Source organism: Rhipicephalus microplus, chromosome 3 (genome assembly GCF_043290135.1).
Source record: "Rhipicephalus microplus isolate Deutch F79 chromosome 3, USDA_Rmic, whole genome shotgun sequence".
Lineage (NCBI taxonomy): Eukaryota > Metazoa > Arthropoda > Arachnida > Ixodida > Ixodidae > Rhipicephalus > Rhipicephalus microplus.
In genome coordinates, this window is record NC_134702.1 from 5,425,606 (window position 1) to 5,453,036 (window position 27,431).

A 27,431-nucleotide genomic window follows, 5' to 3' on the forward strand; every position below is an offset into this window, starting at 1 on the left:
AAATGCGGCGCAGCTACATCAGTGTCCCTGGTTTCTCATTTGTGTTGTCATTACTTGCAGTACTTGTTTTGCTTCAATTGTGAGTGGACCCTCCTCCCCGCAACTTTGGTCGACCAATATACGGGTTAATGTGGTAGCATCCTGATCACCAGGTTTATTTGTCCTTTATGGTATATGTTTGCTTATCTTGCAACTCTTAAGCTGACTTGGAAATGTCTGATGCTTCTCTGTGATGTGGCATTACAGGATCGAACAGTCGTGGTGGCTGACTTCGGGCTGGCTCGTGTCATGAGTGATCCCAGTGTTGCCGGAGTTGGCCGCAGAAGCTCTAGTGGCAAACGTGCCTCAGCCGGTAGTGTAGGGGCCGGCAGCAAACGGCCTGAGCGCAAGAAACGCTACACGGTTGTGGGCAACCCATACTGGATGGCGCCCGAAATGATGACTGGGAAGCTGTACGACGAGAAGGTTGACATCTTTTCCTTTGGTATCGTCCTCTGCGAGGTGAGCTGCATGCAATACCATTCCTTTGGTCATTTCAAATAGATTCTCTAATATTGCACCAGTTGGTCGAGTGAGCGCTGTGAAATGCTCTTGGAAGCTTGTGCCTTGTGAGCCTGTAACAATAAGGTAATATGTCCTCAATGTAGAATAAGGTTGCATCTCTTGGCTGCAAAAACGTTTGTTTATTCTAGCAGTTATCATAGCTGCTTTCTCTCTTCTTTGATCCCAGCAAGCATTCTGAAACTACTCGGGAGGGGGAGGGGGGGGGGGGGGTTCAAAGCTTTGGACATTTTTTGCTGCTCTCGAGGGGCATAGCACATTTTGTCTCTTAACTGTAGATGTGCATTGGGTAAGATTGCCAAAATTTAAAAATTTTCCTGGCAATTGTACAGTGCCCATAGTGTCTACCAACCTGGAAAACATGAAAATCTGGAAAAGTCGGGGAATTTCGACACATCTGGAAAAGTCAGGGAATAGTCATAGAATTTTTGAAAAACCTAGTCAGGGTATGGAAATTCACTGTAGTCTGTGTAACCAGCGGGAAAATAATCTTTGGTATTTATCAGAGCTTAAAAAGTTGCTGCATCGGCTGCAACCACAGTAAACATCTGAGCAGAAGCATAAAAAAAAAGGCAGTGCATTACTGTTCATATTTTACAGCTTATCTAGATTCTCAAGCACAAAGTTACGGTAAACTTGTGTGTCGAATTTCTCGCATAATCCATGCACTTTTTTTGTCACAGAAAACCGATGCAAAGTTCGAGGGTGCGAGAATTACTCTGGGAAAATTTTCCCCAAATCTCTACAAAGGAAAAAAGAGATAAAGCGGCCTCAAATTGTGATTCTGATGCCAGCAACTAACTACAACCTTTGAGACATACTAATCAAGACTTACCTTAATGATAAAACGACTCGTTGAACACAAAGCAAGATTTATTTGTTGGCACTAAAGCCTCTAGCGAAAATTGTCTCAAGTGTCTTTGTGTGGAGACCCTTGACATAATCAAGAAGGGCTGCCTCAACCTGTGGCTATTTCCCACTTTTAGTCCTATTGGACGGCCCAACGTATCTTGTTGGTAGGTTTCAGCTGCTCTTGCTATCATCACCAGTAGTGAACTCAAAACTCGTCGACTCCGTAGTGCCTACCAGCGACTCTGTTGCCGTAGTTCAGTGCATAATCAATCACCTGCAACTTGAAAGCAGCCGTGTAGCTTCCGTACCAACCCATAGCGCAACCACACAATGGATGTAGTAGTAGTAGTACAAAACTTATATACATAAATCAAACAGGCTAGAACTCCAGTGCCCCGAAGAATATACAGGGTGAGGAGCGTTGTCTGTCTGGCAGGGGAGTGCCCCTATTCGAGGGCCCCACTGGCACGAGCCATCCGTTCAGCTCTGTGGATCAGTCGCAGCTGATCTACCAGGGCTGGCCTCGACAGCAGCGCCTCCCATTCCTCCCATGTGCCATTGGTGTCGTGTTCTTCATCGTGCTCTGCACACTCCCACGTGATGTGAAAGAGTGTTGGGTGGCTGCACACCATAGGCATATGTCTCTACGCCGTGGGGTAGATCAGGTGAAGGGTGTGCAGATTAATGTAAGTGTTTGTCTGTATTTAGTGCTGTCACCTCCGTAGCTCTGAGCTTGCTATGTGGACATGAATAGAGCTGTCTATTTTCTCTGTAGTACAAAGAATCATTGTGAAACAAGGGTCCATGGGTGTAGGGTCATCTGTTGCATTGTCTTGAGTGGCTAGGTGATCTATAAAGCCTCGAGCTGTCTCATCTGCATGCAGGTTCTGTGTCACACCTTTGTGCCCCGGTGCCCAAGTTACAGCCTGTACGTATGTTACTGTGGCGTCCCATCCTGTCCCAACCAATATCGGGAGCGCCTGTGCTCTAATTCTGCCGGTTAAATAGTTTCGTCAAGCTTTTTGCAAATCTGTAATGATTGTTAAAGAGACTCTGGAACGGTTTTGATGATTATTTCAAACACATTGGGCCGGTAGACCAAGTCCCAAGAGTAATTTAGAAACCGATTTGAGCTCTCTGCATAAACTGTGTAATTTATTACAACACTTTAAAGAGGCCATTCACCAGGTTTGACACTTTGAAGCTGACAAGCGCAATGGGTAGATGAGCTGCTCATGATCACGTCTGCCAAAATTTGCAACACTAAGCACCGCGGAAATGGGTCAAATTTCAAGATGAACGCGGTTCCCCCTTTCTTTTGCAGGCGTGTGCCCAGAGAATGAGGGCATGACGTGCGAGTATGAATGGATCTACATACGCGGGAATGCAGTGACATTGGTCCTCTTTGTAGAAGACTATGCTCTGACGTTGCCAACAGTGGCACGTAAGATGGGGAAAATTATTTAACACAACATGCGTAGTTTATGTATTTGTTGCTTGAAGAGATTAGTAAATCTCTAGATAAATAATGAGATGCAACAAGGAAATGTCAGTGTTCTTTTCTCTTAATTTTTTTCTTTTTACGTGAATTGCAGCGAAATACGGGGCTAATGTGCCGGCGTTTCGCATGCCTTCGTGTACCGCCGGTTCTGCGATCAGCGCATCGAGCAGATGACTGCTGTGGAACACTCTTACGCATTCGCACACTCGTACTAATCTATTCTACCACGTCTAAGCCAGCGTTTCCAAACCATTCCACAGAAACAATGCAATCGACGTCAACACAACACTGGTAAAAAAAAAATAATAAACACCACTTGCGTGCATGGGACATGTTTGGTATATTCGGGTACGTCTTGCGCACGTGACCTCTTGGTCGTATGCCGGAGAGGGTAGGGAAGAGATTTTGCTTGCGAAGGATATGCGGAGGAGCGGCAAGGGTTATAAGCTCGTCTCCTCTCAACCTCGTTTCACGCCACTTAAAAAAAAAATCAGTTTTCTCAGCTCGTAATGAACCGATTAAAAAATTTTTGTGGCAAAATGTTTCTTATCGGACACCCAACAACTTCCATGGTTTAACTTAAAGTGGGTATGGGGCCTGGTGAGTGGCCCTTTAAAGCTGCGAATTGCACGGAATCGCTGCAAATCGCTGCGACTCGGCCAAACGCGTTTTAAACCACCCATACACCAAGCTACGCGCTCTGCCCTACTGACATCATCGTTTCCAGCTGATCTGATTGGCTGTGGAACGCGCAGCACAGGCGGCCTGTATCGGATCGGCGGCGGGATTCACGCTTATGCAGTCCCACGCCTTATCGTGGCGCAGGCGCCGTGAAGCCCCGAGCGCTCGAAGAGTTGAGGGCAGTTGAGGGTGAAAGGCAGAGCGAAGAAGGAGGGTACTTCTTTAGTACTCGTAGCTCTGTTAATAATTGGTATTTCGATTGAACTCTGGTGCCTATGATTTGCTCCAGTAGTGGTGTAATCAAAAACGGAATGTGAGAAAAACCGTTTCAGGGACCCTTTAATGGAGCGTTTCGCGTCCATCCCTCTTTTGTTGCAAGTGCTATGGCAACCTCTTTCGCTTGTGTTGTCGAGGCCTGATCTATTGAAGCGCAGGATGTAATTTTCTCTCTGCGGTTGGTGACTACACAGACAGCTCTCTTTGCATTGGTCTGACAAGGCACGGCGTCAGTGAATCTGGCTGTGTTTAAAAATCTTGTCATTTTGTCAATGTAGTCAGCCCTTGCCTTTCTTTTCCTAGCATTCAGAGTAGGATCCATGTTACATGGTATTGGAAATACGGTGTACAATTCTCTAAGTTCGCTTGATACCACTTTAGTTTCTTGGTGTTTTCGTATTAATATATCGTGCCCTAGTTTTGTTAGGACTGCTCTGCCTGTTGGGGTCGGAAAAAGTCAATTTTCTTGCGCAAGTAGCTGGGCCTCGGATAATTCTTCAATTGTGTTAGGAAGACCAAGCGCCAGTAGCTCGTCGTTGGAAGTATTCCGCGGTAATCTTAAGGCTGTCTTATAGGCCGTTCTGATTTTTTTGGTTTGCTTTTTCTTTCTCTTCTCAGTTTACAATCTCATACAGAAGCAAGTATGTAGCACGACTGATGATGGGGCTTTTGACCGATATGAGGGTATCTTGTTCTCTGATGCCTTTACGTTTGTTTGTTATTTGCGAGATCATGCATGAGATCTGCTGTACGAATGTTTTGAGCTGATTTAGTGTGCGCAGACATCTCTGATTAGCTTGCAGCCATATTTCTAGTATTTGTACGCTATCTTTTTCCCTAAAGATATTTCCTTCGAGCCTGACTTCCAGCTTTAGATTCGGGTCGATTCTCCGTGCTTTTCTCTTCGTCAGACAAATCAGCTCCAACTTTTTGGCTGAGCACTGAAGACCCCATATCCTTGCATACTCTTCTACGGTGCTGGCTGTTTTGTAACCTGTCTTTTTTTTTCTATTAGGCTGCCTGTGGTTGTCCATACCATGATGTCAACTACATATATCGCATGTTGTAGACTGGCAATAATTTTGAGTTATCCTGCAAGGCATGTCATGGCTACGTTGAAAAGTGTCGGTGAAATGACCACTCCTTGGGGTGTTTCTTTGTTTGGAGTTGGAATGATGTCAAATTCGTAATCTCCCAGCTTGATTATTGCAGTCCTGTCACTAAGAAAACTTTTGGCATATTCGAACATTCGTTCTCCTCAGTTAGCTTCCTCCAGAACTTCTAGTATTGCCCCGCAGCGGTGGTCTAGTGGCTAAGGCACTCGGCTGCTGACCCGCAGGGTGCGGGTTCGAATCCCGGCTGCGGCGGCTGCATTTCCGATGGAGGCGGAAATGTTGTAGGCCCGTGTGCTCAGATTTGGGTGCACGTTAAAGAACCCCAGGTGGACTAAATTTCCGGAGCCCTCTCTACGGCGTCTCTCATAATCATATAGTGGTTTTGGGACGTTAAACCCCACATATCAATCAATCAAATCAGACCTTCTAGTATTGCTTTGTGACTGATGTTTCTCTTGTGTCAACTGCCGTAACGCTTTCTTCAGCCTTAAAGTCCATTAATACTTGTTCTTTTAAAAGTAGTAGAACATCTTGCGTTAAAAGTGTGGTGTACACGTATCCCGAAGGAGTACGGCCACCAGCGTGGGTCCGGTCTTAGCGAGCCGCAGGGCACGCGTTAACCGTCGCCGTGGCGGAAAACACGATACTGCTCAAGTCGCAACACTTTATTGTGGCAACACCAAACGCAGTACAGCCCGTTGCAAAAAGGCGCGGCGGGAAAGCAAGTAGGCTTATCCACGCCACGGGCACAAAGTACTACGCAGGGTGCCACGAGCACGTCTCCGCGGTAAAGGTAATCCACGGAGACACCGGGACAAAGGGGCCGGTTTCTCGAGCGAGGGCAAAGGCGCTCGCGTTGGCTTCGGAGGGAGACGGGTCGGCGTAGCTACGCCACGCACTAGGACACCGTACTGCCCTTCGGCCGTGAGTACGCAGCGGGGCAACAAAAGGTGAGCGTTCGCATCGGGCGCGAGGCGCCGTCAGCGAAGTCCGACGAGCCCCGAGCGACGGGACTCGACGGACGGAAAAGAATGCGTGGCTCACCGTTTGAAGTCCCGGACTGTACTACCCGCTCCCGGCGCAGCGCGCGAAAACCTCTCGGGGGTCCCCACGCGCGGCGCCACAGCCAACATCCGCTACCGGGTGAGGGAGTTAAACGTCACTCCGCCCTTCCCAGCGCGGCTGACGGCAAAGGAGGGCAGACATGTCGGGACATGAGAATGGCAGAAAGGCGGGAAAGTCCGCGCAAAGGCAGCGGGCCAGCCTCAATTCCCACAAAAGCCAAACATGGTGTCGGGCATGAGGTTGTTCTCGATAAGAATGAGGAGCCTGGTGTTCACCAATTCTTCAAAGATTTTTGCTAAGCAGGACGTGAGCGAGATAGGTCTCATGTTCTTAATGGCAAGTTTTTTTCCTGGTTTACGCACCATGACCACTATTGCATGTTTCCATTCTTGTGGAACAGTTCCAGTGAGCCAATGTTTGTTTATGTATTTTATGAGAGCTTCAATGGCTTCGTCATTTAGGTTCCTGATCATACCATTGGTGATTTTATCTGCACCCGCCGCTGTGTTCTTGTTACTAAAAATATGGCTGCTTTTATCTCAGCGTCCGTAAAAGGCTTGTCTAAATCAGGTTGCGGGGATCCTTTATATCTTCCTTGACATGAAGGCGTCGTTCCATTTTACCCAAAGCATTTTTTATGCATGGCTTGAATGAGGTTCTTTTTTGTACCGGGGAGCAATATTTCGGCGACATAACTGTTTTTACTTTTTGTCTTCGTGGGATCCATCATGACTTTATGTATGTTCCATGTTTTGGCCGTACTCAGCGTTCCGTTGAGTTAATCACAGAAATTGGCCTAATTAGTTGCAGCTAGTTGTTTGGCATATTCCTCTGCGCACTGGGTTATATACCTGATTTTTTCTTTCAATTTACGGTTACGTTTCTGTCTTCTTCATCTTTTCGTTAGGCTTCTCCTTGCTTCCCAAAGATGTAGTAGGTGTGAGTCACCTCAGAGGCATTGCTTGATCTCGGTATTTATTTACTGTACCTTTCTTTTTCACGCCTTATTTCGTCACACCAATCACTCAAGTTTGCTATATCTGAGGCAGTCAACCTTTGTTCCAGTGAGTTTCCGAACACATGCCTATTAGTTATTTTGGCAGCACCAATCTTTTTACGTATCTGGTCTGTGTGTATAGTGGTGCATACTATGTAATGATCAATGCCTATATTTTCTAGAGTGTTGTGCCATTCCACCTCTTGACAATTTTTGAACATGAACATCGTTAGATCTGGAGTCATGTCTCTACAGTTAATGTTTCCTAGTCTTGTTGGCATTGCTGGATCCGTCAGGAGTGTTATACTTGTGATTTCTATTTGCTGGGCTATGTTTTTGCCTTTCGCATCCTGAGTTAGGAATCCCCAGCTTGGGTCTTTTGCATTAAAGTCTCCCACCACTATTAGCGTGTTCTGCTTCGCTAGTTTTGCTGCATCTTCGAAGAGTTTTTGTCGAGATGGGCTATAAATGTTGAGGATGAAAATACTTTTCTTTTTCTTTTCTTTATATAGGATTTCTGTAATGATATGTGGGATTTCGATTCCTTCAATTTGTTTATGCTGTATTGCAGTTATAGATTTGCGGGCTAATGTTGCCACTCTCCATTCGTTGTTATTATTCACAGCTTCACCATGAGTCCCGTAGCTCTGCATGCTTGGCCTTATTCCAACCTCTTGGCAGCTATCACAGCAGGTGGCCTCGGCTGCATGGCCGCCAGCTGTGAAAGCTGTTCCTTTTTCCGTTGTAATCCCCGGCAGGTCCACTGCCATATATCGCACTCTTCCGTAGCTTTTCTCAAGTCTGTTATGCATTGTTAGTAGCTTCTTGTGTCATATTAAGTAGCCCTGGCCTGTTGTATGCCTTATCTGCTTTTTCCTTTATGTGGCTACCATTAGTATGCTTTCTCAACGCCTTCGCGAGTTCCAACACGTCGAGTTTTCTGTCTACCATGACCTGCTCGACGATGGAGGGAACTATTTCTTTTACGGCTTCTTTCAGGATTGCTATCATCGCCACAGTGTCGCCATTCAATATTGATACACTTTGTTGCTGCTGCTGTTCTGCCGAGGAAGATTGAGTGGGTTTCTCTCGCTGTTGTTGCTGCTGCTTATGTTGGCTTCTAAGTTGCCTATTGTTTCTTTCTATATCCTCCATCCTTTCACGCATCAACTCGAGCTCTCACTCGAGTCGTGTGAGAGGTGTGTGTGTTGATTGCGCTTGGTGTAGAGGAGGTTGGGAAGCTGCTGCTGCCCAGCTTACCCTGTATTTCTGGTGGTACTGCTGCTGCTGCTGTTGTTGCTGCCGCCGCCGCCGCTGCTGGTGCTGCTGCTGCTATGTCTTCTTGAGCTTATTGTTCTTGGTCATCTTGCTTTCTTCTTGCCAGTCGCCTTTGGAGCTGGAGTGGTCCCGAGAATTGGATCTGGACCTTGATATCGAGCGGCAACTGGATCGAGACCTAGAGCGTGATCCCGCGTCGTACCCTTCCGTTAAATTCATATCCTGCCTTTCAGCGCTGAACCGCCAATGCTTAGGTATTCCTAAGGATCGCTGTTTATTCTGCTGCCTAGACTGCTGTAGCTGTTTTTTTCCCTGTTGGGGGACCTTAAGCTTCTTAGTGCATTCCTTTGAGGCTGTTGGATGGTCCCCGCAACATAGTGCACACTCAGGAATGCACTCGTGGTCTTTTGGAGGGTCTTTAAGCAGCCACCACACACATTTACCGTGGGTGTTGGACAGACATCAGTCCTGTAGCCTTCGCTTTTACACAGTTTACAGCATTGTGTTGTGGGTTCGTATAATAGACATGGCATCTCACCACCATGGTAATACACAAAACGCGGCACAATAGGTCCATCAAAAGTTACCATGGCAGTCTCGAATTTTTCCAACATGTGTGCTTGCACGATTGTGACGCCCTGTGTGCGTACTTAAAGGTTGTTGAGAAGTTCTTCTTACGGTGTTTCACGTTGCAGTCTGTGCACAACTTCCTTGAGAAACCCCTCAGGTGTAGAAATGTAGGTATTCACGAAATGTATAGTGTTCTTGAGGTTGAGTGCTTTGATTTTCAAAATTTGCTCGGTGATGTGCTCATGTGGAGTACTTGCAGTGATAACGGTGGACCCATTCCAGAGGCACAGTGGAAATTTGTCACCTCTGCACATTTCCGCATTTTCACATGCACATTCAATCGCTCGTGCCACTTCATATGTTTTCAAGTGTCTCACCATGAGCCGTGGTTTGGGTCGTATAATAGTTTTCATATCTTTCTTGGTTAGAGGCGTCGCATGTGAGCTTCGGCAGCCTCTCTTGGCACTTGACGCGTCGCGTCTACTCCCGTGCGCCCGCTCAAGCGTTCTCTATTTTCCACCAGCGTTCCTCTCGCTGTCTCTGAAGCTGCTGTTCGCCAGGGATGCTAAAGGCCGTTTCACATGACAAAAAAAAAAGCGATTTTCAGTCTGCGAATTCGCTCGCAGCAAAAAAAAGGCCAGTTTGCTCCCGCCGCAGCGGTCCACAGCGAGCTTCAAACATGTATGAAATTTTCGCTCTGATCGCAGCGGCGGGAGAAATTTCTGTTCAGGACCCATCAAAGTAGGGCCAGGCCAACCAAGCTGTCGAAATTGGGTCGACGTGTTTGTTTTGGTAATGGCTGCTGTTGCACCATTTTAAGTGTAGTTTGATTGAAAAGTGTTCTAAATGACGAAACACAAGTACTCTTCGTTACCGTTCATATAAACCTACTAATATCATAATTCACAGATTGTTACATTATATTTGAAAAATTCTACAGCGTCTGCCTCAATAAACAGTGCCAAGAAACGTTGCTCGCCCCTTCAGTCGCAGAGCGAAAATCGCGGACCGTTTCGCGGTTTATGTGAAGCGAAAACCGCCATTAGCAGCGGTTGCGAACAGAGCGATTGGAGCGAATGGAACGATTTTTTTCACTGGAATAGCAGCATGTGAAACAGCCTCTACTTATTAGTTGTTCTTTTTGTAAGGCCAGCGTGCTGAGAATCACGGACTTGCCTGGAATCTTCCATGGCACACGCTTGCTTCCTTAGTCGTTTACATTCACGTAACGAAAAAGCAAGCTGCTATTGACCATTTTTCGCCTCGTCGTCGGCTCCTTTTGACGCTTCATGGTGTTCGCTCGTGTCGCCGCTGGCTCACTCCACTTGTATCGCCTCGTCAGACGATGGGAAATCCTCGACAAAATCTTCTGCAGAGCCCTGTTCTGTGTTCAAATCTTGATTGTCCGTGTCCATGGCTTCCTTTGCCGTTACCTGGTCATCATCCGTTGGGTTATTGGCAGCTGTATCTGCACGTCCAGGATAGTTGCTGGTAGTCGATGCACTGCTCTTCGGTTCGCCGCTAGTCCAAGCCTGGCGCCCGGGCATGCCAAGACCTTGGTCACTTCTGAGTGGAAAAAATGGGTGTTGTCGTGATACCTTGGTGTCAGAATGATCACGGCATACTTCCAGACACACTCTACATTTGCTCTAAAGAAGCCACGAAGTTTAACGCAAAAACAGGGAAAATTTTGAGGAGCCAAGACGAACACGTCCGATCCGCTCGCCCCCACCTACCGTCACGCAAGCGTCGTAATGCTACGCCAAAGCTACACAGACTAGCACTGCTAGCACTAACATGTTGCAATGCGTACTTGCGACTTTGGTTTGGCTTAGATTGGATCGGGGCTCTCTGCGTTGGTGGTATGCATGATGCTTGAGGGGGAATGCGGCAATGAAAACTATTTTTGTTATTTATGAAGATGAAGTGATAAAATTCGGCATATATATGTAATTTGTTGTTTTGATATCATAACAGAAATCTGTTCTGAGCTATTTAATTGATTTTTGAGCTAAAACATATGATACTCTCACTGTCATCGCAAAATTTATTAATTAGACAAGTTTCTCAAAATTTTTGCTTAAAGATATTCACGAGGGCCCATTAGTGTGCCGTAGTGCTATTGGTTTATTTTTTAATACTAAAGTAAGCATATAAAAGATCTTTGAAATGTCCTGGGCATATTGTTTTAGTACAACTTTTATTAAAAGTCAATTATAAAAATTTGTCTGATGTGCACACAAATGTGGACAGCTTCACGGCACTCACCAATGTCTCAGGATTTAAATGCAGAAAACAGAATCGCTATGCCTTCATTTGTTGAGAAGTGAAACAGAGATGACTGACAGCAACTCTTTAATAAATAAAGGCTTAGAAAATGGAGTTCAAAGAAACTGGAGCTAGAAGCTCAAAAAACAAAACTGGTAAGGGAGCTTGCTTTATTTTTCATTGGAAAAATACATCTTTGTGACTGTATTGAACTCTGATCTAACCTCTTTACGAAGATGCCAATAGGGTGGCGGCACTGTGCCAAGGAAAAACTGCAGATATGCATTTTCTAAAGCCCAATTTTCTAATAGGTTTTGATGGCAGCCCACCAGTAAAATGCTTTTTTTCTCAACTTCAACTTCTTATATTGGTCTAATTCACCATGATGTAAAACCCACAATTATGTGACGAACCACATGATTTTACGACACTGTCTTGGTGCCCTTGCAACCGCTTCATTAACTTTATACAGACGACAGTTAGTATTGGTGTGACAAGAGTGGATGACAAACAAAAGTGACTGATCTTGAAGTGCAAATCATGTCACGTATGTCATGTACAACATGAGTTATGTGATTAAGTCTCTGGTTTGTCATGAATGTTTAATAAATGATTTTATGTCAAAAACTCTATGACGAGATCTATGTGTATGATTGGTGGTAGTATGGAACACTTGTGCCAATAAATGGTCAAACTTTCATCGCTGCCCCTTTCCAGCCTGTTTGCATGCTTACCCAAGCGATGTAATGATCTCTTGGCCATCCGCACAAAAGTGGCAATTTGCACACTACCTCCTTAGTGCAATCAACATACTTGTATCAGACTACAGCTTATTAGTGTGACTGTATCGGTGTAGTCCTGCCACCCTGTTCCCTTTCCCTCATATCTCACATTAAAAAGGCTGGAAATAAACCATCGGTTCTCTTTTGGTTGGTGAAGCTCTAGCCACCATAACTGTCAGCTTCTTTTAGAAACACAATTGCACTTGTTTCGGTGTTTTACTCCACATTGTGTCTTTTTAGGTATGAATGGGTTTGTGGCAATGCAAAGTTTGTTTGTCATTCAGTAATGTACTACCATACCAATCTTGGTCTATATGAACATGGCGAACTGGCCACGAGCGCACCATAATAACGGCATGTAAACCATGGTTTACATGACATCCTTGTCATATTTTTCTGTCCCAACCTCCCATTCATGCTCGTCATACAGTCACGCGATGCATAACCAATGTAGGTAAAGGTGTATGTCAAGCTAGAGAACCAGCTGCGAGCCCACCAAGATTGTGGCGTGTAAATGACACCAAAACTGCCATGAATGTCTCAATTTTCATGGTAGTGCTTATCATTTGTGTTCATCAATACAGTCGCCTCACACATTACCAATTTTGGTAAATATCAGGCTAGCCAGCCAGCCCTGAGCACACTATGAGTGCGGCATGTAAATCACGTCGTACAGGAAATTCACCTCATGATTTTGATGTTTCCACTTTTTATTCATTCTTCTCATACGGTCGCCTCACAAAGCACCAATTTTTGAGAAAATCAAGCTAGCGATGTGGCTTTGACCCCATTATGAGCGCGGCATAGAAATCTGGCTGTACATCAGATGGATGCCGTGATTTTCATGTTACGACCTATTATTCATAATACAGGTATATCTCATTGTAGAAATTTTTACATACATGTATTTATTAAAAGACCGTGAGTGCGCTGAGACACTAACAAGGCAAGCGAGCTGGAGCATTTATGTGGTGAAGCCCGCCGAGAGAGTGCGATGACAAGAGAAAGAACGCAGTACTTTCCATGTTCGAGTCTCTTTGAAAGGTGCGACTTTTAACCTTTAATCGACGTCGTCCAGGCTCGGGCTGCCTGCAGCTGTTTAGCATGGTTGTAAAACTATGTTTTGACCTCTGCTGCATCGTTATTTTGTTGTATGATGGCAGGATTTAGGGTTGTTTTAGTTGTCAATGGCGCTCGCTATCACACAGAAATGAAATGAGCAGATACATTATTTTTTTAAGAACCAAAGTGAGGGGATGGGAGGTTCATTATGTGAGTTGGTTCATTACGCAAGTAACTACTGTACTTGGCTTTCTCACAGTCGGGAGGATGTTGAGTGGCTAACACCACTTCCAGGATACAGTGTGCCTGAAGGTGCACAAGGATGTCGTCTTTGCATAATGTGCAGTGCTCCTGATTCTGGTGTGAAGATCTTGCACTCATCGCAGCTTAAGGTCGGCTGTGAAAGGCAACCGTTGCTCTTTCAGATAATTGGCAGGGTACAGGCTGACCCCGACTATTTGCCCAGAAGCAATGACTTCGGACTCAACAGCGTTGTGTTCAAAGAGAAGTTTTGTGCAAGTTGTCCAGAGCCCTTCTACCGCATTGCCTTCTTGTGCTGCGACGTGGACCCAGAGAAGAGGTGCGTACTCCTGTACCTGAACAGTGGCTGCTTCATGCTTTGAGGTTATGTGCTTTAATTGTGCCTTGCATGTCAAATTGTAAATGTGCCACAGCGAACCAGGAACATATAAGCACATTCAGAAAAATTATACAATGTTTCTTATGCTGCAGTCGAGTGACACAGAGCACTCTTTTGGATAGTAGGAGGCAATTGGCGATTGGGCTGCAACGCATAATTTTTGTTGTTACGCATGTCTCAGGAACAGAAGTTTGATTGGCCTTGTTCATATCTTCTGTGAGTGGAAAAAACATGTAAATGTGTTTGTATTCTTTTGTATGCAGGCCCCCGTTTGAGCTGCTCCAGAAGTGGCTGGAAGGAATATCCCTGCACCTCATTGTGGATAGCCCTCTTCCCAAAGAACTAATGAGTGACATAGCTAACTACCAGGGTGCAGTTGCCGCCAGTGCAGATTCTACACCAGAGTCTATGACACCGCCTGAATGCGGACGGCCTCCCTTGAGAACTATCAGTGAGCAGGCTTTGGATTCCCCTCGGTCATCACTAGAGTTGGTCTAAATTGCAGCACCCCAGCATTTCATGGTATTGCTCATTACGACTCTATGCATCGTGCAAGTGCTTACAAAACTGAACTACAAATGTGTTGTGTACTTGAACTAAAATGTCTCTCTGCTGAGACAGTGGAAAGCTAACCATTAGGCGAGTTATGAGACTTGTTCTTTCTGAGAACAGTAGTCTCGTGTTACCGATGAGTCTGCACATGTTGTGTATACCAATTCTGGATATATTTTGTGTTCTATATTGATCTTGCTTATCTTTTGCATTTAGTTACGTGCAAAAATGTCAGTCTTTCTTTTTTATATATGCATATGTAGCCCTGTACGAGTGTTATGGGATTCTGCAAGCTTACCTCTTTGAGAAAGTGCTCGAAACAACGTAAGACTTTGTCTGCGTGGCCATGTTAGATACTAAGTGCAATGACACTAATGAACTGTGAATTGTCTCACGTTTGTTGCTACTATGCTCGATCGTGAGGAGAAAAGTGCCGGTTATCAGCAATGCCATTTTTTTTTTGTTGATACAGAGGACGTTGTTTCTTGCAGCAACTGGAAGCATTTGTGCAAGCATGCAAGATAATTGAAATGATGAAAACAGACCTAAGAAAAATCATCACGTCATGGCTAACCTTATATAAAAACTCCTAAGCTAGTTAGTTCTGTGTGGCACTGAGTGAATTGCACATGCATGCTCAAAGGTGCTGGCCTATGTTCTGTTTATGTGTTGTATTCCTTTAGTACGGTACCTAACCTTTAATACGAAGTCAAGTTTGAAAATGGCAGTATTTTTTTTTTTCTTTTTTAAAGAGCCGAAAAGTTTTTTAATGGGAGTTGTTGCTGGAGCCAACATCTTAACAAGTAGGCTTCTATTCTTTATGGCTGGTAGCAACCCCTCCAAATGAAAACCAGTGCGAATTGAGCCTTTTTTCTGAGAATTTCTAACCCTTCTATTCACCATGAAATTGACACTGCCAGTGGGCACTTGCTCTTGTTAGAGCTAAACACCGGACTCCCATTCTGTCCTGTCAACCATTTCGTATAGCGAGGCCCGTAAGGAAAGCACTGAAGAGGAGAAGTCCGCTTGATGAAACATTGGCTCTGTGATACCCTGTTTTCAAGAATTTCTTGTCTCTTCGGGGTTCTATTTTACTTGGGACTTCTGTGTTGTTTAGTGTTGTTCTTTCTGTGTCAAGAGAGCTCCACTTTAGAATGATTGCTGTCTGGCATGAACAATTCTGCCAAGAAAGCTGGACAATTAAAGCAATTTCAAGACACCTGTGATCATACAAACCTTGATAGAGCCAGCAAACTAGGTGCGCGGTGTCTGCCTGGTGTAATGATAGCTCATTTGTCTTTGTACACAGTGGCAATGTAAGGATAGCAATATGACGGGAACAGCCAGCTCAAATACCAGTAAGGCCAATATTGTTTCCATTTTGGTAGGACCAATATTGTTTCTTTTTTATCACTTTTCATTAGATAGTTTTCTCATTCCATTTACGTGCCTCATGTGTTTTATTTAGCAATACCGACCTGCTTCGATTGTTCACATTCCTACTACGTAGGTCTTGCCTCCTTAAGTGTGCACACACATGGACTGATAGGATCTCTAGCTCAGCCAATATACATGGGCCACTAGTGTATTTTTTTAGTATACCATGTTTTGACAAAGGAAGTTGTATTGAAATGGTTATAATTTGTATTTATTTCGTGCCTAAGAAGATTTTCTGATTGGGATCTGGTGACGTGAAGAGTGGCTGCTTGCAAATGTCATGCAAGACCCCTGTAAGCTGTTGGAGGATCATAGGTCTCAGATTTGTGCATCAGCATAGATAAGTTGGTTTCGTTATGGCTTAGAAGCACCAGACCTCTGACAGCAGCAGCAGGCTGTGTAGGAAATCAGAATTTGTACTGGCACTCATAAGCAACATTGACAGACTGATTGGGTTATGCCAGAAGAATAAGTTAACATAAGAATCCTCTTCATTACACATAGTCCACGGCTGTGTCACTTTACCAAGTCATGATTTGTGCACTCAGGCCATTTCCATTTTTGAGGGGGTGATGGTTTTAATAGTTTTTTTTTACTACCCCTTCAATTTTATTTATTTAAAAATTCCCATTGCGCCATTTTTTCTTCCATGCTCTGTGCAGCATCTCTGAGAGCTGACTTGAAAAACAGTGAATTTAAAAATCAGACAAAAGCTCTCCTTGGCCAACAAACAAATACATGTGCACAGTGCAGATTTGTAGCAATTTCTACGCTCGCATTTCTTGCACTGCATTCCTACTGGCTAGCAAGTTTCCAGCAGTAGGTGTAGCCCTAGTATTGTGCATCTGCGCGAGAGCAGCTTTGAAATAAGTTGAGCCAGTAGCCTGAAGTTGTTAACGCCTCACTGCAAGTGCTGATGTAATTGCACAGCCTTTTTGATACATATACATATCAATTTAAATAGTTGTAAGGCACAGTGTGCACATGTATAAGGAAACCAGGCAGAAAAAAAATATATTGCTTTAAGTGGATTAAAAATCTTAAATAATTCTGTTTCGGCATGCATATGGGTAGGCTTGTTTGGATAGTTTTTAGCAGTTGGAACAAATCATTGTTTCAGGGCCTGTGAGCTTTCTTTCTTTCATCAAAGAATGCATGAAACCTTTATGCAGTAGGCTCTCAATAATTCAAAGTAGAGGGGATCCCAAGATTCTGTTTGAATATTCAAAAGCTTTACAGCTATCGTAAATATGACTCGCGGCAGTATATCAACTTATACTGTTTCTCATGGCTGCAACAACGTCATTGACAGCTGTGCATTACTGTGATGCTTGTTTAGAAATCATACTGGTATTTATGACTCATTGCTCGTGTGTACATGTGTAATTAAGGGACAAAGTGTGTTATGTCACATGATGACTGGTAGCCCTTTCTATATGTTAGTACACTATTTAGCGTGATACTTGTGCACTACAGTGAAGATGACTCAAGAAGCACTCAGCATGCAATATATCGAAACCGGCCTGTCTTGGTTCTTTTTTTTTTTTTTTTTTCAAGCAAAGTTTATTAGGGCTCACTGATATGGGGCAGTGTTGTACGGGAAAAGTACGGGAAAAGACAGCAGGTATATTCCAGCATAGACAAGCGAAAAGTATGAATTAACTGAATTTGTGCCCTGAGGCAGTTAGAATTAAATGTCCTGAAGGGGGTCATGCACCACCCCTCGACTTGTTGAAAAAAACATATCCTGTGGAAAGCAGACACACTATGAACTGTTCAGGCAAATATTGCAGCTGTGTGGGTCGCGTAAAGGTTACAATCAGAGCATCAAGTGGCTGTTTTTTCAGGTGTACTCTTGTCAAACAGGGCGGTTCTCACCTCCGTCGATGGGCGGGCATCCGTCATCAATGTCACATTTCTGTCACTTTACGTCCCAAAAAGTTAATGGCCAATAGCTGACATAAATCAAGAGCACTGTCTGGCTCAGATGGGCTTGTTTCTGTTAACTCCGTGTATAATTGTTGTAGTTACAGTATGAAATATAAAAAAGTATCGTTGCAAGTTTTCAAAGAGATGACTCACTTCCAGTAAAGGTCAATTGTCATCTGCTGAACGTAGCGCCACTGTATGTTCGAACGAGTGTGCATAGTGATGGAAGTTTGCTTGGGAGTTGTATGCAACTCACATCTGAGGTTATGCTAGCATGTTTTTCGACAAAGCATGCCAGATATACATTTAGATTCTGTGCGACTCATAACAAATGAGTTAACTATCACCTGTTAGGTTGTCGCGTGCACTGAGAGACAGGGATCTGTATTTTCAAACAAGGTGATGAAAAGACAGGCCACAGGAATGAGCTATTATGTAAAAACACTGCATTTCGTCTATGATGTGTCGTGTAGTGGTAGCATGTCAGCTTCACATTGCGGCAAGTACTGCAGATGGGGGGGAGTTGGCGCATGATTAAATTGTAAGGTTATAGCTCAGCTTTATTTGAGCATGAGAAAGGGAAATACAGACAACAGGATGAGCGCTCATCCTGTCTGTATTTCCCTTCTTCACTGGCTTTTTTTTCTTCACGCTCAAACAGAGCTGTGCTATAACCTTACGGTTTCTTCACGTTGCAATCTGCGTCAACGGGCTGAGATCAAACCTCGCTCACTCAGTTTCTTTTTTTTTATAGTCAGAATCACGATCTGACCACGACCAGAATTTTCAGAAACTTCTTGAAAGCCAGATTTCGGTTGAGAACAAGTCTGCCATGTGTCAGCGTCGAGCGTGCATTGTGCAGTGTGCTGGCCTCCCAGTATTCTGTGCCATACTGGTCCAAGAAATATGTAATGCGCTAGGACAGAGCCACTGGGTATTTAAATAGGGTACCCTGGGACAAGTGCTTGCATTGTAACACCTGTGCTTGTGAGGAAACATGAACGTATCCACCGATTTATTGACAGTTATGCTATAGTGAACTAGATAGGGGTAGTGGGACGAGCAGAGAGTGAAAGCAATCAGCGGCGATGAGGCGAAACAGACGAAAGTCTTCGTACGTGGCGTGGTCACGCCACTGCACCTTTATCCTGAAGCCTCAGCCCGGCAACGTTTGTTCTAACAGCAGGCACTGACGATTGTAGTCGCTTGTGCATGGTATTTTTGGTAGTGTGATCAAAGTACGCTTATTAGATGGGTAAGCCTCAGCGGAAGAATTGTTTTTTTTTTTTTTGTTTTTTTTTTTTTTTTTTTTGCGCCAGGTTGTAAAACTGAGACCTCAGGGCTCGTGCAGGTCCTTGAAATCCTTGAAAACCCTTGAATTTGAAAAATGCATTTTCAAGGACCTTGATAGTCCTGCAGTTTTTTGCCATCCTTGAAAATCTTTGAATTTCGTGAGCAGTGCACTCTTATATTGACATCGCGACCTCCTAAATGTGGTAGATCGGCGTGTCAAACTCCCCGTTTTTGAAGCAGTAATGCAGGGTGGGTGCACATGATCTCATTTTGCAAAAATGCATGGGAAATGAGAATGTCACACGAAGAAGGGCAAGCAACTCCATACATGCAACGCGCTTCCAAGCACAAAGGACTTGCGAAGAAAAAGCGCTAAGCATGAATGCTGTTGAACAACTGTTGCAGCTCGACGCTGGAAGCATGCTGCTTAAACACCAAAAAGGATGCTAGAAAACAACACCACAGAATGAGCGTAAATAACCACTGTCACAGTTGCTACTTCTTGTTTGGTGAGCAACATGCCGCAAGTGTCAATTGTGCACAAGCCAACACTCTTAATGGGGTGGTGCCATGAAATTTCAAAGCTGTAGCAAGAATCGTGTGGGTTCTATCTATATAAGCAAGGACACTCCACATCAGTTGCCACACTTTGGAAACATTTAGAATATATTTGAAGTCATTTCCCAAGTGTACCTAATTGCTCATTCTCCTAACCGAGGCCCATCGCGAGCGCGTCCATCACTGACGTAGCTCTATAGGAAGGGCAGCGAAAGTTGTTGTGACGTCACACCAGATCTCTAGTGAGGCGAGTGGCCTCCAGACTTCAGCCTCGTACATACAAGCAAAGCATCGCGGCTGCTGCAGCTAGCGGCGCATTTGTTTTGCAGGTGCTTGTGTGGCACATGTGTGCGAGAGCAGACGATACTCAGCATGATGCGTGCAAAGCTTTGTGATCACGTGGCTAAGTCGGCTACACTGTACATATCTGCTCAACTCGGTGCCCACAAACAGGAACTGAAAATCGCCCACATCAATCAGGCAAAAATATATAGCGAGAATAAATGAAACTTGGGGCAGGTATCATTCTTGTTGGAGCTGCCCTATTATCAAACCTTGCAGTAAAGAGTGTGCAAGCCATGTGGCACCACCCCTTTAAGGCCTGCCTACACATATACATATACGCGTTGAAGCCCGTCAGCGCGTAACTTTCTGACATGGGGCGTCCCTTCTCCCTTAAAAAAGTGAAGAAGAGGATGCGAGAAATTGTCAAGACTAAATTTTTTTTGTTATAATTGTGATATCCATATATTCATTATAAGTGCAATAAAATTCATAATTTTTTTTAAATTTTAGAGTGAAAAAGTTCAGCTTAGCATGCCACTTTGAGTCCTTAATAAACTTGCAACAGGTCCTGGAAAGTCCTTGAACATCCTTGAATTTTCTTTCTGGCAACCTGTATGAGCCCTGTGGGTATAGCAGAATGAAATTGCTGTCGTCTGACTACACTGAATGACTGGGGTGGTCGTTTGTACCCTTCACAAGATTTCTAGTACTGGGCTGGACAGTATTGCGATGCAGTAGAATCTCGGAGGTACTTTGGAATTGGTGCGTCGAGATACATTTAAAAAATGTATCTCTATCACAGTAGTGAAATACTTTACCTTTGCATTAAATGGATCGTAATACTGTGAAGAAACGGTTATCTTGATCACTTCTCTTTTGCCGGAACTGAGCTGATGTGTATAGAATATTGAAAGGAATAGCTTGCATGTGCTTGCATGTGCTTAGCTAGGCAAAAGCACCCCGCCACTCGGGGCACATATAGATCAGCGAAGAATCCTTAACATGCACAGAATCTTCTATGTGGTTAGGTGTATGACGCGAGTGAGTGTAGAATCAAGGAGGCAGTGCTGACAATCTTAGATCTCACTCAAGGCCAATTAAGCACTGTCAGTGTTTTTTTTTTTTCTTGGGACACTTTCTGTATCTAGTTGCTGCAACACGAAGTCCTGTTCGCCTACAGTAATAGACAGCATTTTTTATATCGCCAGCCTTGAATTGAAACTGAACCAGCGCTCTGTCTACTGACAGTCTTTTTTGAGAAGCTGCTGTTACATTAGTTCAATGAGCGTAAACATTCTCAGCAAAACAGATATCGATCATGCGTGTGAAACAAGGCATACTTTACCTCACATTAGTGGTGAGTCGAGCGATACAGCTGACTTGCATTTTAATTATCTGCTGCATTATCGACAATGTCAACATCAACATCCATGTAACTTGAAAAATAATTTAGTGTGTCTATTCTTGTAAATTTGTATCCCTTTAACTGTATTTTGGGATACTTTTTTCATCGTTTCGCAAAACCATCTTCGTAATATCCTAATAGGTCTTTTATAAATACTTCTCAGTATCTATTTTTAAGCTTCCAGCACATGTATTTCGAATATTATACTTTCAAAGTACTTTTACGAGTGTCCCTGTCCAGCCCTGATTTGTGCACATTCATAGAGGCGCTTCATTTCCTTGTAGCTACACAGGAACAGCATTTGTAACATTGTGGCTCTTGTGAAGAATAACTTCCTCTGCTCGTATGTTATTCTAAGCGACACTCACAAGGAAGACGCAAACACGGGAATTCTTTCATCTGTGTCTTCACCATATGCGCTTGGACAGAGAGCAAAAAAAAAAATGTAAGAAAAGCTCAGTCGAACAGCCTAGAAGCATGGGTTTGTGTTCGCAAATATATAGTTTTTGAAGACTGAGTTTGTGGTAATTAAAATGGTTTGATCTATTCTTTCAGTTGTTTATCTGTCACTGTGTCGTTTTTGCTTTCTTTTTTTGTGTGCACGGCATTGACTGTGTAGGGCCGCATCCATTCTGTCTGAGTAGCCATGCGCAAAAGCTTTCTCACTGACAGGCTTGTCCCTATACTCTCTTGTTTCAGAGCTTTCAAGACAAAACTATTTATTCTCTTTTCGTTGACACAGGGCTCAATTAAGGCAATGAAAAGTCAAGCATCAGTTTTAAATATATCGCACTCGTCATTTGAAAGTGCGGCAAAGAAGCGCCCACTGCGGTGCGCTTTAGGAGAAAGGCGCCGCAGCGCCGCCTAGTGGTTTCTGTGGAAACAGCCTCTCCAAGGGGACCACGCTCGTCCCAATACTTCTATCTAGTTCACTATAGTTATGCTGCACTAGTGGCACGCCGCACAGAGAATCCGCTGCTGCAAACTCCAACAGAGAAAGCTTGTTATGTAGCCAGCTATATTACCAACATATGGTGACAGAAAAGGACTACAATTTACCCTTTGAGTTTTTTGTTTTTTAGGGCAGCTCATAAAAATGCAGGTGATTCCCAATCATACCTCGTTGCCTATTTTCTTGCGAAATGAGCAAAACGCAGTATGGTTTTGGAGTACCATCTTGTGAAACGTCTTAGTTGACTACCTTTCTAGTCAGCATGAGCAGCTTACAGTGCTAATGGCAGGCGTTGCTTCAACTAAGGAAACGCTGGCCCACCGGCAGTAAAAGAGTGGCCGCGTGCATGCTCAAAGTGCCATCCAGTTTCCCCAAGTGGAGATAGTGAATACACAGCAGCTACAGTGCAGCAAGAAGCAGCCAACCGGAGCTACGAGTTACCAGCAGCCATCAGCACCACCATGTTACGCACAAAAAAATGCACAACATTGAAGGCAAGGCCGTGTAATCTACTGGTTGGGGCGTTACGAACATTGTTGCCGTTTCTTGCAGAATGAAGCGAGTTGAGGGGGAATGCGTGCGGCAAATATATCTATAGCTGTATATGCGGTCATACTTTAGCTTTTCGAAAAATTGTTTCCGCTATGTATTCCTGGAAGGCATTATCTCATTCCAAGGTATTATTTATGCCGAGCGCGAGCTATGGTTCATGACTCCTTTAGTACATTGAAAGCGTAGCAGTCCAGTGAAAATTTTTGTTTGCTTAAATCAAAAAGTTCGAATGATCAGTGTTTGAAATATTGTGTCTACTCTGTAATGACTAGGATGTGTATTGTATATGAACTGATTGTTTGTAACACAGAAATACATAGCAAGTTTTTGTGATTGTGCCTTTAAAATGATCATGGCTAGTTGAATACAAGAAAAACGCAAAGGATAGTAGAGGGAGGTGTCCCCCCCAGGGTGACCTCCAATACGCTGGGTTTCGTGTCACCACTGCGACACAGTAACTGCGCACGAGCAGCATATTGGTTGCTTCTCGCAACATCAGTGTATCACAATTAGCCCATTGTTTCTGGGAATACAAAGTAATTCCGTCTGACGGAACTCGCAATGCATGCGAACCTCTGATTGGTGGCTGCTCAAGCAATTGGCCCATTTGCACTGCCGGTGGAGTTCTTTCCTGCAATACCTATTTCAAAAAATAAGTTCGGAGGCTTTAATGATCGTGTTTTCCAGCCAGAACACATCAAAATTTTGTCACATTGGCCATTATTAAATTCCTTATTTTACCCAAAAAAAATGGGCGAATGGTTGCACCATGATGTGCTGAAGTAGTGAGGAGCAGGCAACATGCTGCCAATTTGTCACTGCTGTGTTGCAATGAAGATGTCTTGTTTTCCACAGGCGCACATTTCAGTTAATCACGAGTTTTTTTTTTTTTTTTCGGTGGCAGCAGAAAAGCCATTGTACCCCTGTGTCTGTGGCCTAATTGTCCAGTTATTGCTGGAAAACCCACTGGAGCCGCAAACTGGCCAACACAGCTGAGCCTGGTTACGTAGAATAATTCTAACTTTCTTGCATCCCACTTTTTGTACGTTCCATTAAATCGAAAACTGCATAATTTAAATATTTCTCACGGTGCCAGTGACTACAAATTAACAAGGTTTTACTGTACTTTATTATCATCTGATTACACAAGCTGATGCTACTAGGATTTCTTAGTCATACGATATCTTGTTGTTCAACAAGAATGATTAACTTGATGTTTTTCTAGTTCATAGTCATGATGGATTCGTACTTCGGCCGGCCACTAACATCAAGGTGTCTGAATATAGGTTATGTGCTGCAAAAATTCTAAGTGTGTCTTGAATTTTACTATTTATTTAAGCATCATGTTTAGTAGCATAAAGTTATCAAATCTTGTACTGCCATTCCATGGACTGTTATGACTAGGCTGCTTTATTCTGACATACCAAGTTCTTTCACGATTCTGTTATTCCCGCTACCTCGAACGAATGGACCCTCCTCTGTTGCCCAATTAACCGATGTTACTGCTTTTAAGGCTGCTGTTTAATGCGATGTTTACTCTTAGCAGCATTTTTCTTTGTTCACTCTTATTTTTCTTATTATGTATACTCTTATCCACTCCCTTCTGTAGTGCTTTCAGGCCCTGAAGGTACTGAAATAAATGATTACCCATTAAGCTGCCGTATCTAACAGCCTGTAGAGAAAGCTCTGGCAGTTTCTGTTTCTCCGTGTGTTAAGTCTGCAACAAACTTTTTGTAGACTTACTACAAGAGGGATTACTACTTTGATATAGACAGAAATATACAATATTTTTTACGATAGCTTTGGCCAGCCAGGGCTTCAGTTGCCATGTTTGAACCATCAGATGTATACAGGGTGCCCCCGCTATAGTTAGCAAGAGTTTAAATATATGCTAGCACATGCAATGATGACACGACCAAATGCATGTTGCTGATCATTGCCCAGAGTGAGTCGGACTATTTTTTGTGTTCTGATTTGTTTAATTAGGCCCCTTCAATTAACAAACTTTTGGAGGAATAAAGGTTGGTAAAAAATTCTACAAAGTTGATCAATTTTCAAAATCATGAAGGTTTTTCTGGTAACTCTAAAAATACAATAAAATACCATTTGACAAACTCACTGATTCTGGTGCTCTCTTATGTTCCACATGCTCATGAAAGAGATAAGTAGCTGCAGCGGTTATCACTTTTGTGGCCAATAGCAAAACGTGCTCGGCACAATGCCACCACCACGATCATCATCATCATGGCAGCCCTTTCGAGACGGCACAATCAGGCAATCGGCATGGTCGCCCACATGCAGAACGTTAAGGGAGCACTAGCATTATCGTGTGCACTGGTGTGTGAGTGGGCTTCTCACGTAAATTTTTGTATTTTGCGGGCATTTGTAGTTAGCTGAAAAACACAAAAATTTGCAGATATAGAGCTCAAAATTGTCTAATGGGACGTTTTGCAAACTGATGAACAACTTTCTCTGTAGAATTCCTGGCCCATGTTCGTTGCCTAAAAAGTTAGTTAATGAAAGTGGTCTAATCAAGCAAGTAATGAGAACTAAAATATTATGACTCTCTTCAAGCAACAGTCGGCAACATGCGTATGATCACTTCATCATTGCATGCGTCGGCATATTTTTAAACTCTGGGTAAAGATAGCTGGGCCACCCAGTATATAGTATACTAAATAACGAAGGTAGTGTGGGTGCACATGTTCTTTGCCCTCTTGTGCAACCTAAAAAAGAGTTCTTCACTATGTCTAAATTATTCTCATAATAAGTACAATTCGGAGCCCTACGTCATGTTTGTAAGAACCTGAATAATGGAGGGGAATATACTTCATTGTAACTTGCAGTGTACAGTGTCCATTTAGTTTATTTGGGACCACGGTTCTTTGTTTCTTCCACATTTTTGCACTTGCGTGTTTCAACTAAAGGTGTTATCTGCTTGGTGCACTTGCTCTTCAGTACATGTCTTGTTCAAGCCTGCTTTGTACATGCATTTGTGTATGTGCGTGTGCCCATGCTGCACTGTGTGTGAACAACGTTCTCTGCCCTCTGCTTGCCTAACTGGTGGAGGGCTCGTTGTTCGTGATTCATGCTATTTTGTTTAGGCTTTGATTCACAAGTTGCACCCTAAACACTTTAGTCTGATAAACTAGCTTGAACGCATTTAAGCAAAGGAGAAGGAAAAGGTGTTTGGAAGTTGGAAATTTGGAGACAAATAGGCTTTCTGAAGGATTGACTATGTGTGAAGTGCTTTAGCTATGATACAGGCTGGCTCATAAAAAACTGAAGTACTTTCAGAAAGCCGTGGAGCAAACAACAGAGTTTTCATTGATGCTCTTTCATTTTGCCATTACTTCCCTGGTGGTTTTTGTCTTCTAATTTTCTTGTAACATGCAGCAACTAGGCCAACAAGTTTTACAAAAGCAGATTTCTTCTATAGCAGGCCCTGACCTATGCTCATCTCTTGCCGATTCTGATCCTTGCAGTAGTTTAATCTATATCTTCACACAACTTTGTCATAACGTAATTTGGTCGGTAGTGTCATATCTCTTGCTTTCTTGAGCTGCAGTGATCACACATGCTGATGTGCAACTAGACCAACCTGCATTTATGTAAAAGCCAGTCATATATGTGCTTGAGTTTGTTCATTTTGCGGGGCTGAATTTGTTCAATTGTGTCAATTGTGGAATAGTTCCCAAACAGTTTGGTGGTTAGATCGCGTGATGTATTATCTGATAATATTTCTGTCTTGGCCATTTTGGATTGTGTAATATATATATATATTTTTATTTTGGGGTGTACAACATACGAAAGCCGCACTATTTAAGAAGAGCTTATTTATTTTGTTGCACAAGCTGTTTAACTTTCTTTCTCATGATATATTTACCCTGTGCCTCTATGTAAATAGATACAGCATTTAAAGGTGCCCTGCAACACTTTTTGAGCATGGTCAGAAAACGCTGCTGATCGGTAATAGATGCTCCCGACGACATGCAAGCCAAATACTATAGTGCAGCACGCAGCCTCGAATTCATAGTAAATATTCAAAGCCAACTAAAAATTTTCTCTTGACAAATGACAGAAGACGCTCAAAAATCACTTGTACAAAGCCCACCTATCAGCCATTGGCTGATTTGAACATGGCCCGCTTGGTCGTTACAGAGATCGCTGCAGGAGGCTGCTACTTGTCCGTGCGTGCGCGTGTGATCACACTGAAAAAGTCACGCAGCGGAGGAAAAAAAGAAAGAAAAAGGGCTCAAGGCAACGAGCGAGGCGCGAGTAACGTATTTTCTTTGCCCCTGCCATCCCTCCCTGCTTAGCTTCCAGTGCTTTTGTCGGGACGAAAGAAGAGAGAATGTAATCGCGGCATGAGACAAATCTTCGTAACTGCACTCGCACTGGACAGATTCTTAAAATTTTTGCAGCAATGAATTCATAAGGCAATACGCTCTTCCAGTGAATTCCTTCCATGGTTACTTGAAAAAGTGTTTCAGGGCCCCTTCAACTTATTTACATTGTAAAATGTCTCATTCTTCTCATATTTCACTAAGAGCATTCCTGTGTGTTTGAAAACATGTTTTTTGATAAATTTTCTGCTTTCCAGCTTGGTGTTGCCTCATTTCCCTTAAGCTTGCTCTGTGCTTACTTGTTTCGGTTACATCTCAGGCCTAGTTTTGGGTATTTGTTTCTGTTTGTTTAGTGCAAGTGCACTGTAATTTATTAAAAGTGACTATAGCACCCTGTCGTTTCCCTTGCCCATGTGCACATTGGCCGTGGCAATTTGATTGACTATCACCACTTAAGTGTTTCTACTTTCTTTA

General features: G+C 43.5%; 2 protein-coding genes across 7 annotated transcripts in view; one reads left to right on the forward strand and one right to left on the reverse strand.

Moving 5' to 3' along the window:
• The window catches only part of LOC119183645 (LIM domain kinase 1), a 95,534-nt gene that overhangs the window by 25,042 nt on the left and 43,061 nt on the right, over positions 1-27,431 (forward strand). For 3 of the 6 annotated variants that reach the window (XM_075888788.1, XM_037433754.2, XM_075888787.1), the window contains exons 10-12: positions 247-501; positions 13,434-13,588; positions 13,912-27,348. In XM_075888788.1, coding sequence (XP_075744903.1) covers positions 247-501; positions 13,434-13,588; positions 13,912-14,146 — 645 coding nt within the window. In that variant the 3' untranslated portion in view covers positions 14,147-27,348. Of the gene's footprint in view, positions 1-246; positions 502-13,433; positions 13,589-13,911; positions 27,349-27,431 lie in introns of those variants that run through there. The other 3 variants (XM_075888790.1, XM_075888792.1, XM_075888789.1) reach the window with 2 other exon arrangements.
• LOC119183629 (uncharacterized) overlaps positions 495-27,431 on the reverse strand; it is a 118,509-nt gene continuing 91,572 nt past the window's right edge. The window contains exon 9 of the mRNA XM_075888798.1: positions 495-614. Within this exon, the coding sequence (XP_075744913.1) occupies positions 549-614 (66 nt within the window). The 3' untranslated portion in view covers positions 495-548. The remainder of the gene's footprint in view (positions 615-27,431) is intronic.